This window comes from Cetorhinus maximus, chromosome 12 (genome assembly GCF_964194155.1).
Source record: "Cetorhinus maximus chromosome 12, sCetMax3.hap1.1, whole genome shotgun sequence".
Lineage (NCBI taxonomy): Eukaryota > Metazoa > Chordata > Chondrichthyes > Lamniformes > Cetorhinidae > Cetorhinus > Cetorhinus maximus.
Window position 1 is genome coordinate 124,618,434 of NC_135890.1, and position 12,555 is coordinate 124,630,988.

The window sequence follows — 12,555 nt, forward strand, 5'->3', positions numbered from 1 at the left end:
CCTACTTTTAACCAAGGTTTTGGTCACCTGCCCTAATACCTTCTGTTGTGACTCGGTGCCACATTTTGCTTTATAATGCTCCTGTGAAGCACCTTGGGATGTTTTATTATTTTCAAGGCACTATATAAATACAGGTTGTTATTGTTTTTATCTTAAAGGCAAAAAAAAGAGGCGAAGAGGTTTAGATAGGGAATTCCAGAGCTAAGGGTCTAGGCAGCTGAAGGCACAGCAAGCAGATAGATGGGAACACCACCACCTGAAAGGTCCCCTCCATGCCACTCACCATCCTGACTTGGAAATATATCTCCGTTCCTTCACTGTCACTGGGTCAAAATCCTGGAACTCCCTCCCTAACGGCACTGTGGGTGTACCTACACCACATGGACTGCAGTGGTTCAAGAAGGCAGCTCACCACCAACTTCTCAAGGGTAGCTAAGGATGGGCAATAAATGCTGGTCCAGCCAGCGAAGCCCACATCCCATGAATGAATAAAAGAAAATGGTGGAGTGATGGAATTGGAGGAGTGCAGAGATCTGATAGTTGTAGAGCTGGAGAAGGTTACAGAGATAGTGAGGCTGTGAAACGATTTGGAAACAAGCCTGGGAATATTAAATTCAAGGTGTTGCTGAAGTATGAACATGGGGCTGGGCGAATAAGAGTTGTTGCGCACTCAATACCTACAAATGAAAAGAGGGGCGGAATGCTAATAGAAACATTTTCTCTCTATGAACAGGGTGGAATTTCAAAACAAGTTCTACACAGGCACTGGATACAAGTTCTCTCCATTCTCCTTTCAGCTGCTTATTCACAGTTTTGATGACTTTGCCTAGAAGATTGCTTTGTGCATGTGAGTTTGATGAGTGTCGGTGATACGATCATGTGATACAGCTTCTCACCACAAACATTTTGCACTGAATGCCTTACCAAATACGCACGCTACTTTCTCTGCTAAAGATTGATCATTACTTTTATTGCAACCTCAGGTACTTTAAAGTTTTAAAATGTAAATTGTACATTAATGTACAGGCTTTTTCACTGTGATACAAGAGATACTGTAGCTTTACTGACACATACATAAATCCTCACCCACCTCCCTCCTCACCCACCCCCCCCTCCTCACCCACCCCCCCCTCCTCACCCACCCCCCCCTCCTCACCCACCCCCCCCTCCTCACCCACTCCCCCCTCCTCACCCACCCCCCCCTCCTCACCCACCCCCCCCTCCTCACCCACCTCCCCCTCCTCACCCACCTCCCCCTCCTCACCCACCTCCCCCTCCTCACCCACCTCCCCCTCCTCACCCACCCCCCCCTCCTCACCCACCCCCCCCTCCTCACCCACCCCCCCCTCCTCACCCACCCCCCCTCCTCACCCACCCCCTCCTCACCCACCCCCCCCTCCTCACCCACCACCCCCCTCCTCACCCACCCCCCCCCTCCTCACCCACCCCCCCCTCCTCACCCACCCCCCCCCTCCTCACCCACCCCCCCCCTCCTCACCCACCCCCCCCTCCTCACCCACCCCCCCTCCTCACCCACACCCCCTCCTCACCCACCCCACCCTCCTCACCCACCCCACCCTCCTCACCCACCCACTCTCCTCACCCACTCCCCTCCTCACCGCCACCCTCCCCCCTCCTCACCGCCACCCTCCCCCCTCCTCACCGCCACCCTCCCCCCTCCTCACCGCCACCCTCCCCCCTCCTCACCGCCACCCTCCCCTCCCCGTCAACCCACCCCTCCCATCACCAAACCCCCCCCGCTCCTTCCCGCCAGCCCCCTCCCAACCATCCCCACCCTCACCACCAACCGCCCCCTAAGTAAAACTGACTTCCAAGCTAAATGTCAAAATCCACTAATGGATTTAACTCGAGGTATTAATCTGCAGATCATACTTGTAATTGTGAGTGCCAAATAGAGATGTTTACTTCTCAAAGCAAATCAGTTGGGCTCCTTGGGTAGCTCCTGCAGTGTGATTAACCTCCTTGATGGAAGGGAGGGAAGGAAGGAGGGAGCCCAGTTTTCATCGCACTGCTGTTTGCTTTGGTAACTGGACGCTTTTGGGCTACTTGGGGATCCCAAAAGTTTGGCTTAGCCAACTTGCTCCCAAACTCACTCTGCTTGCTACACAGAGTGTGCATGTGTTGCACATTGGGCAAAACAAAATGTACAGTGGGTAGATTTCCCAGCATCTTAGTTTCTGCATTCTTCAGATAGCGACTGACCAAAACAAAGAGACATCAACAAAGCAGCATGGATGTTATTTTGATTCCACCACGGATGAGCCTTTGATCGGAACTCTGTTTCTTGCCACATTCTTGAGGCTGTAAGTTTAAAGTGGGATGATTGCGAAATGTAAGACATTCCTTTTTGATTGTAATGGTTGTCATGGGTGTGTTGGAGTGTTTTATAGGATGTTTCTATAAGGAGTTAGAAAATGTAAACTAATGTTTTCCAAACTTGAAAGATGCTTTGTGAGTTAATGGATTGTAAAGGAAACTAAATAGCAGGAAGACATGATCTTCTGATCCCTCTTTGTCTTTGCTTGTAATACCCGTTCTAATAAAAACAGAGTATTTGAATTAGCTTCCTAAAATGCGCATCATATCAGAATGCTGCCATGCAACAATAGATTATACAGTTAAGGATGCATGGCTGCCATACACAAGCCAAAAGTTGCATTTAAGATGTTGAAGCAGGCTTAATTTGTAGTAAAAAGACTAGTTTTCAGAGCTTCAGTACAATATTGCATTCAGAATTGTCAGGACCATTCTGGAGCTTGCCCTGCTAGGTCTGAGTAAACGCACCTTATGATTTGGAGCACAACCAGGAGGCTTCCAGACTTGGTCCCTTGTCAACGGTCAGTCAGCTGATTATAGGTGAGGGTGTCACTAGAATTGGTTTCATTGATGCTGAGCTGGGGAGGGAATCGGCATCCAGAGCATCCACTCAGAATTTCTGTACAGCACTGGGTTTCACACCTGGCTGTATTAGAAACTCAAATGATGACACATTCTTGGGGAAACCCCTTTCAGATATCAATCAGCATGTTTCCATGTCTACGCACCAATTCTGACGCACTGTGTCAACTACCCACAAAGAAGCAATGCTGTCATTACAGGAGACACTTATGTTATTACACAGCAACTGGGAGAACATGTTTGTAAATCAGATGTGCAGAAATTAAGTGACATAAAAATCTATGATCCTCGTAGATTCTCAACCCAGATCTGATAATCCCAGTTTCGTATCTCTGCTCATCAATGATCCTTGGCTAGAAATTGTTCTTGAATGGATGTGGTGAGGGAAGGATTGGACTCGCAATGACCCCTTCTCTCTCCACACAGTTGGATAGCTTGCCAGCACTCAGGCAAAGCTCGAATGTAAGGCCCCTGAGTGCTGGTGGGGAGAGCAGCTGTGCACTGAGAGCTATCCCTCCCTTTAGGAGAGAGGGTAAAACAGGAATACATTTTGAATTAGATAACTGTGTACAACAGATTTCCTAAACTATTAGTCATTCTAGGTTGTTCCACAAGTTTAAGATGTTAGAGACATTTGTAGAAATTGTATGATGTGAAAGTGGACAAATGGCTCCTGAAATTTAAGGAAATGCTGCTGCATGCAATTCACTGAAGATTTCAAAACTGACAATGTTCCAATATTTAACAAATATTTCTCCAGTTTAACGGAAATGCTTTTTTTAAAAACGAGTGAACTTCTTTGTCTTCTAACTAGCTGCTTTCCCCTTTGGTTGTGTATTTCTGTGGCATATATTGTATGTTTCTATGTCATGTATATATTATACATTGCTTGCAGTATTTGCCACAGGTCCTCAGTCTGAGTAAGCCACTGAATTTAAATGTAATTTATGCTGGCAGTGAAGTAAGTTAATCTTGAGTTTACAATGTACATATATTGTACATCTCCATTACATTCCTCATTAATAGGACCAAATTCATCTGCTTTCATCGTAAGACCATAAGACATAGGAACAGAAGTAGGCCATTCAGCCCATTGAGAATGCTCTACCATTCAATGAGATCATGGCTGACCTGATAATCCTCAACTCCACTTTCCTGCCTTTTCCCCATAACCCTTGATTCCCTTACTGATTAAAAATCTGTCTATCTCAGCCTTGAATACACCTAACAACCTAGCCTCTACAGCCCTCTGCGGTAAAGAATTCCATAGATTCACTACCCTCTGAGAGAAATTCCTCCTCATCTCTGTCTTAAATGGGCAATCCCTTACACTGAGGTTATGCCCTCTGGTCCTAGACTCTCCCACAAGGGGAAACAACCTCTCAGCATCTACCCTGTCAAGCCCTTAAGAATCTTGTATGTTTCAATAAGGTCACCTCTCATTCTTCTAAACTCCAATGAGTACAAGCGTTCATGTTTACTTTGTTTTGTTTAATTTTGATTTCCACTGTGGTATTGTTCTGCTGCTGGGAAGGGCAGGTTAGTGAGATGAGGTAGAAGAGAAGAGAAGCAGGGGAGCCACAGTCCACACTGCTGTCACTTTCCCTCCGTATGGAATAATTGCCATTCATTGCCTCTTATGTAGTATTTGTTATAGTGTGGCCAAGTAGTGAACTACAACAATGTTTAGCATTTTAAACTATTTATACTACACCACTATACTTAACCTACATCACAAAATTAACTGCACTTCAAACTGCTTCACTGGCTGTAAAGGGCTTTGAGACTCCTGGTGGTCAGGAAAGTGCTTTATAAATGAAAGTCTTTCTTTTTCTTTCTATACATTTTAGCTGATAGTAGAAAGCAGCAAAGTTACAGGGAGCTTGTTTGTTTAAAAAAAAGATAACCTGATGCAACATAATTAAATTTCAGATAAAGTTTTTTTGTAATGCTCCTGGAAACTGAATGCCGAAATAGTTCAGCTACTTGTACTGATTTCTGTCAGGTTATAATATGCTTGGATCTCCTTATTTTTAATATGTAGCAGTGAGGCTGTAATGTTGATCAGGCTAACAGATTAAAAAGATAATTTATTGAAAAGAGGTTTGTAAAATTCCCAGATTTCTGCTACAGGTACAAGTCTGAAATCATCATCATTTTATTCAGTGTGTAAATATGATATTTTATTAATGTGGCTGCATAATTTGTAAATGTTTCTGGCCCGGGGTAGACATTAATGATTCAATACTCCAAACTCTTGCAACAAAATCTAGAAAATTTAGTTTTTTTTAATAGAAGGAAAACTATAAAAATTTCTACCATTTAATACCTTTAAGATATATTTTCTCTTTGGCTGTTTTGCATCTCTAACCTGATCTAATGTTCACTGTCTGCAGATACACATGAATGGTTAAACTTGCTGTTGGAATATTTTATGTAAATGATAAATAATGTTGCTGTTTAAACTGCAGTGTCGCTGCCTGAATGGGTTTTTAGTTTCATAACTGAAAATAAAAGGTTTATAGATTCAGGATTCCTGTTATTTATTTGATGAATGGAACTGATATAAATAAATAACTTGTGATGACTGATGTGACCAGTTCAATATGTAAATCCCCCAGTAGTGATCTACTTCAGTCCCTCAGTAGTGATCTACTTCAGCCCCCCAGTAGTGATCTACTTCAGTCCCCCAGTAGTGATCTACTTCAGTCCCCCAGTAGTGATCTACTTCAGTCCCCCAGTAGTGATCTACTTCAGTCCCCCAGTAGTGATCTACTTCAGCCCCCCAGTAGTGATCTACTTCAGCCCCCCAGTAGTGATCTACTTCAGCCCCCAGTAGTGATCTACTTCAGTCCCCCAGTAGTGATCTACTTCAGTCCCCCAGTAGTGATCTACTTCAGTCTCCCAGTAGTGATCTACTTCAGTCCCCCAGTAGTGATCTACTTCAGTCCCCCAGTAGTGATCTACTTCAGTCCCCCAGTATGACTTTCCAATAAACTGATTTGATCAGTAATTGAAGTCAGCATTGAAGTTGTTTTCTGCAATCTAACTGAAGTCTCTTTGTTTAAATATTGAGTCAAAGCTACTCTGCATTGCAGACATCTAGGCTGTGTTCTCTGGAATTCTTAAACCCCTCTCTCACTCCCTAAATATATATACTGTACATCATAACCTATATCTAAGAATCTCCTTACAATCTACCACTGATCAAGCTTTTAGTCAACTGACCTGATATCCGTGTTTCGATTTTTGTCTTATGTCCCAAGGCACTTCACAGGAATGTTTTACTATATGACATTAAAGGTGCTGTATACAAATTATTGTTCAGAGCCAGTAGCTTGATAACTAAGAATAATGAAAGCCAATATTTTTAACCACTCTTTGTTGCCCTTTGTTGCTGTCATCCTCTCTGGTACCCACCCAGGGGTTAAATACACAAGGTTTGTTATCTAGCAGCTCTCTAGCAAACTGCTATGCCCCCCCAAAGCATCTTGAATTCTAAGCTTCAACCAACTATGTTCCCCAAAACAGCCATCAGTTTTGATGTTTAACTATTGAAATAAAAAAGGACAGAATGTTTGAATGAAAAAGGGGTCTGGTTTGGATCTGTGACCCTGCTTCACAGTAAGGGGTGCAAGAGGAGACAGGCGACTATGCCGGAGTGAGACGGAGACTGAGTAAGCTGTGAATTAGATTCAAGTGGTAAGTTCTGCTAAGTCTTTTTCAGGTTTTAACTATAGATTAAGAATCAAGACCTGACATTGTACTAACCTTCAGGAAAGTTAGGCTTGTTAAACAGAGAACTGCTTAGAGTGGCAGTTATCTGTTAATCACCTGAAATCAGTTGGTTGAAATGGTGTTAATTACTGTAGCAGAAAACTAAACTAGCTAATGACTCATCAGAGGGTGTTTAAAAGAGACAGGCTTTTCAAATTGCATGTTCAGTAAAGGGCGCGTGAGGAGATCGGCAACTACTTTGGAGTGAGATGAAGACTGGGTGAGAAGTGAATTAGGTTCACATCCGAATTTGGTACATGGGGGAAAGAGGTATAGAATACATAGGAATTATTCTATGTTAATTAAGTGGGTAATTACATTAACTGAATAACATTAACAATGGCGGGACAGGTGTTATATTGCAACTGTGGGATGTGGGAGCTTTGGGATGTCAAGGCGATGCATGACAAACACGTCTACAGAAAATGCAAGCAACTTGAGGAATTACAGATCAGGATTATTGATCTGGAAGTTGAACTGCAGACACGGCGCAACATAAGGGAGGGGGAGAAATACCTGGAAACTTTGTTGCAGAAGATGGTCACGCCTTTTAAAATAGGGTCATCTGTTTTGGTCAGCAGTGAGGGACAGGAGGATGTGACTGTGAGTGTAATGGGACTGAGCAGACAGTAGTGGAGGAGTCTCAGACATTGCAATAATCAAACAGGTTTGAGGTGCTCACAACCTGTGTGGACGAAAGTGAAGTCTGCAAGGTGGATGAGCTGGCTGGACATGGCACTGTGGTACAGGAAGCCGTTCAAACAGGAGGAGCAAACAGGAATGTAATGGTAGTAGGGGATAGTATAGCGAGGGGGATTGACACCGTTCTCCGCAGCAAAGAGCGAGAGTCCAGATGGCTGTGTTGCCTGCCCAGTGCCTGGGTTCGGGACATCTGCTCAGAGCTGGAGAGGAACTTGCAGTGGGAGGGGGAAGATCCAGTCGTTGTGGTCCATGTAGGTACCAATGACATAGGCAGGACAAGGAAGGAGGTTCCCAATAGTCAGTTTGAGGAGCTAGGTACCAAATTAAGAAGCAGAACCTCAAAGGTAATAATCTCTAGATTTTTACCTGAGCCACAGGCAAATTAGCACAGGACAAATATGATCAGAGAGATGAATGCAAGATTGGTGTGGGAAAAGTGTGTTCCGGTCTGTGGGGTATTGGCACTAGTACTGGGGTAAGTGGGGCTGTACCATTGGGATGGTCTACACTTGAACTGTGCTGGGACGTGTGTTCTAGTGAATCACATAACTAGAGAGGCCTTGAAACTAAAAAGGGGAATGAGGGATCAAGCTTGGGTAGATGTGGCAAATCAAGGGGCAGATTCAAGGCAGGACATCATAATAGTAATATGGAAAATGAGGGTCATTGAATAGCAGGAAGGGGCAGAGAGATAAAACCTAAGAATGCACCAATAATCAAGAGTAGATGTTACAAAGATAACAAAAAGACACATCTAAAGGCTCTGTATCTGAATGCATGTAACTAAATAAATAAATTGATAGCGCACATTGAAGTAAGTAACTATGATCTGATAACCATTACGGAGATGTGGCTGCAGGATGACAAGGATTTGGTCCTGAATATTGAGGAGTATATGGTATTCAAGAAGAACAGGAAGTTAGGTAAAGGTGGAGGGGTAGCACTGTTGATCAAGGATGGCATTGATGCAGTGGTTAGAGATGACTTTGGTTCAGGAGATCAGGATGTAGAATCGGTTTGGGTGGAGATGAGGAATAGTAGGGGAAAGAAGTCATTTGTGGGATTGGTCTACAGGACCCCCAACAGTAACCACAATGTAGGACAAAGTGTACAAGAAATAATATTGATAAAAGGACAGCAATAGTGATGAGTGATTTTAATCTACATATAAACTGGAAAAATCAGATTGGCCATAGTAGCCTGGATGAGGAGTTCATAGAATGCTTTTGAGAGAGCTTTTTTAGAACAGCATGTTCTGGAACCAACCAGAGAGCAGGTTATATTAGACTTGGTATTGTGTAATGTGACAGGATTAATTAATTACCTCAGAGTGAAAGCATCCCTAGGTAGCAGACCACAATATGATTGAATTTTACATCCGTTTTGAAAGGGAGAAGAGTGGCTCTAAATATCTTAAACTTAAATAATGACAACTATGTGGGGATGAAAGCTGAACTAGCTGAAGTGAACTGGGAAACTAGACTGGGGGATACAGAAGCAGTGGCAGACATTTAAGGGGATATTTCAGAATACTCAGAATAAGTATATTGCTACTATAATGAAAAACTCAGTGGAGGACCCACCACCCATGGTTAACTAAGAAAGTTAAGGAAAGCATGAAACTTAAGGAAAAAGCATATAACTGTGCAAAGATGAATGGCAGGTCAGATGATCGGTCAGAATTTAAAGGATGGCAGAGAAAGACTGAAAGGTTGATCAGGAGAAAGAAATTTGAGTATGAGAGGAAGCTAGCTAGAAATGTAAAAATGAATAGCAAGTGTTTCTACAGGTATTTAAAAAGGAAAAGAGTAAGGAAAGTGTGTATTGGTCCTCTAGAGAATGACAGTGGGGAATTAGTAGTAGATGATAAGGAATGACAGATGAAATGAACAAATATTTTGCTTCTGTTTTCACTATAGAGGATACAAAAACATTCCAGTAATAGCTATAAATTAGGAAGTGGAAGAGAGAGGGGAACTTGGTGAAATTATAATCACTAAGGAAGCGGTACTTAAAACTGATGGAGCTGTGGACTGACAGTCTCTGGATTCTGACGGACTTCATCCTAGGGTCTTAAAAGAGGTGGCTAATGAAGTAGTAGATGCGCTGGTCTTAATTTTCCAAAATTTGCTAGATTCTGGAAAGGTTCCATCAAACTGAAAAGTAGCAAATATAACCCCTATATTCAAGAAATGAGGGAGGCAGAAAACAGGAAACTATAGGCCAGTTCGCTTGACATCTGTCATGGGGATGGTGTTGGAATCAGTCATTAAGGAGGTTATAGCTGGGCACTTGGAGAAACTCAAGATAATCAGGAAGAGTCAGCATGGTTTTGTGAAAGGGAAATCGTGTTTCACCAATTTGTTGGAGTTTTTTGAAGGAGGAACATGCGCTGTGGATAAAGGGGAGCCTGTAGACGTACTGTACTTAGATTTCCAGAAGGCATTAGATAAGGTGCCACATCAAAGGTTATTGCGGAAAATACCTGCTCACGGTCTAGGGGGTAACATATTAGCATGGATGGAAGATTGGCTGGCCGGCAGGAAATAGAGTATGCAGAGATGGGTCTTTTTCTGATTGGCAGGTGTGACGTTGGCAGTGTCCTGTGCTGGAGCCTCAAGTTTTTATGATATACATCAATTACTTGAATAAGGGGAGTGATGGCATGGTAGCTAAATTTGCAGATAAGATAAATACAGGTAGGAAAGTATGTTGTGAAGAGGACAAGGAGGTTGCAGATGGATATAGGTAGGTTCAGTGAGTTGGAAAAAATCTGGCAGATGGAGTTTAATATGGGAAAATGTGAAGTTCACTTTTGGCAGGAAGAATAAAAAAGCAGGATATTACTTAAACAGAGAATGCATTAAGTATTACTTAAATGGAGAAGGGCTTCAGCAGTCTGACGTCCAGCCCCCCTACCTCCAGCCCCGCCCCCAGCTCGCTCACCCCCCTTCTCCATGCCACTCACGCCTCCTGCGGTCTCCTGGGGAATTGCTGCGGGAGTCTAAGACACACATGGCGCTGTAGGCCTCCGCGCTGTGCTGCGTTTCCAGCTGCAACAGGGCCGGAATTCATCCACGTCAAAATAAAAACCCAAGTGCGGGTGGTGCTGGGTAATTAACTTCGGCAAAGTTAGAATCATCGTGTCTGCTCTCGGTCATAACCAGAGAAATTAAACTTCATCCCAGTCATTTACTCACTTTTCAGTAACCGGCTTGGCGAAGTTTAAGTGATTGAATTTTTGGAATTGTGACTGAGGAGCTGTTTCCATGGGAACGGGTGTAAACACCGGAAGTAGTGCGGCTGCCGTCTCCATGGAGACTCGACTCCCGGCGCGCGCTGGACAGTTGGTGCGCGTTCCCAACTGAGCACCCGGCGGTCCCTGGGATTTTAGCTGGTCAGTGCGCGCTCCTGGGGGGGGGGAGTGGCACTGGTTAGTGTTTAGTCAGAGCGCGCGCTCGGAGCGGGTGGTCAGTCAGAGCGCGTTCCCGAAGCGGGTGGTCAGTCAGAGCGCGCTCTCGGTTCGGGTGGTCAGTCAGAGCGCGTTCCCGGAGCGGGTGGTCAGTCAGAGCGCGTTCCCGGAGCGGGTGGTCAGTCAGAGCGCGCTCTCGGAGCGGGTGGTCAGTCAGAGCGCGTTCCCGGAGCGGGTGGTCAGTCAGAGCGCGTTCCCGGAGCGGGTGGTCAGTCAGAGCGCGTTCCCGGTGCGGGTGGTCAGTCAGAGCGCGCTCTCGGAGCGGGTGGTCAGTCAGAGCGCGTTCCCGGAGCGGGTGGTCAGTCAGAGCGCGTTCCCGGAGCGGGTGGTCAGTCAGAGCGCGCTCTCGGAGCGGGTGGTCAGTCAGAGCGCGTTCCCGGAGCGGGTGGTCAGTCAGAGCGCGTTCCCGGAGCGGGTGGTCAGTCAGAGCGCGTTCCCGGTGCGGGTGGTCAGTCAGAGCGCGCTCTCGGAGCGGGTGGTCAGTCAGAGCGCGTTCCCGGAGCGGGTGGTCAGTCAGAGCGCGCTCTCGGAGCGGGTGGTAAGTCAGAGCGCGCTCTCGGAGCGGGTGGTCAGTCAGAGCGCGCTCTCGGAGCGGGTGGTCAGTCAGAGCGCGTTCCCGGAGCGGGTGGTCAGTCAGAGCGCGCTCTCGGAGCGGGTGGTCAGTCAGAGCGCGTTCCCGGAGCGGGTGGTCAGTCAGAGCGCGTTCCCGGAGCGGGTGGTCAGTCAGAGCGCGTTCCCGGAGCGGGTGGTCAGTCAGAGCGCGTTCCCGGAGCGGGTGGTCAGTCAGAGCGCGCTCTCGGAGCGGGTGGTCAGTCAGAGCGCGTTCCCGGAGCGGGTGGTCAGTCAGAGCGCGTTCCCGGAGCGGGTGGTCAGTCAGAGCGCGTTCCCGGTGCGGGTGGTCAGTCAGAGCGCGCTCTCGGAGCGGGTGGTCAGTCAGAGCGCTCTCTCGGAGCGGGTGGTCAGTCAGAGCGCGCTCTCGGAGCGGGTGGTCAGTCAGAGCGCGCTCTCGGAGCGGGTGGTCAGTCAGAGCGCGTTCCCGGAGCGGGTGGTCAGTCAGAGCGCGTTCCCGGAGCGGGTGGTCAGTCAGAGCGCGTTCCCGGAGCGGGTGGTCAGTCAGAGCGCGTTCCCGGTGCACTGAGTCCCTGTCGGGTTCTCGCCGGCCGCCACGATGATGTCTATGGATGATCCGCGCCTGGAGTGGATCCGGGACCGGGTCTATCAAGAATTCGGGATCACGGAGCCCGAGTGTTTTGAGGAGTTGGTGAACCGAGACGACGGGATGCAGGAGCTGATCATCCTCAAATTCCTCAATGACACCCATGGAGAGGACAGTTCATCAGCTCTGCTCTTCTTCAAGGACAGCCGCACTGAGGAGCAGGAACTGGAAGTGGAGATAGGTGAGAGGACAGGACTTACCAAACCCTGATCCCCAAGCCTTAACTCTCTGAACCCTGACCCCGAAACCTTAACTCTCTGAACCCTGACCCCGAAACCTTAACTCTCTAAACCCTGACCCCGAAACCTTAACTCTCTAAACCCTGACCCCGAAACCTTAACTCTCTAAACCCTGATCCCCAAGCCTTAACTCTCTGAACCCTGATCCCCAAGCCTTAACTCTCTGAACCCTGACCCCGAAACCTTAACTCTCTAAACCCTGACCCCGAAACCTTAACTCTCTAAACCCT

General features: G+C 46.5%; 3 protein-coding genes across 3 annotated transcripts in view; 2 read left to right on the forward strand and 1 right to left on the reverse strand.

The window, feature by feature from the left end:
* Positions 1 to 1,074, forward strand: part of LOC144687955 (V-type proton ATPase 116 kDa subunit a 2-like) — a 59,045-nt gene extending 57,971 nt beyond the window's left edge. The window contains exon 20 of the mRNA XM_078554606.1: positions 734 to 1,074. Within this exon, the coding sequence (XP_078410732.1) occupies positions 734 to 830 (97 nt within the window). The 3' untranslated portion in view covers positions 831 to 1,074. The remainder of the gene's footprint in view (positions 1 to 733) is intronic.
* The window catches only part of eif2b1 (eukaryotic translation initiation factor 2B, subunit 1 alpha), a 1,065,098-nt gene that overhangs the window by 153,226 nt on the left and 899,317 nt on the right, over positions 1 to 12,555 (reverse strand). The gene's annotated exons all lie outside the window — the stretch shown is intronic.
* Positions 12,023 to 12,555, forward strand: part of dnah10 (dynein axonemal heavy chain 10) — a 350,590-nt gene continuing 350,057 nt past the window's right edge. Inside the window, 1 exon segment of the mRNA XM_078554603.1 lies at positions 12,023 to 12,267. Within this exon segment, the coding sequence (XP_078410729.1) occupies positions 12,039 to 12,267 (229 nt within the window). The 5' untranslated portion in view covers positions 12,023 to 12,038.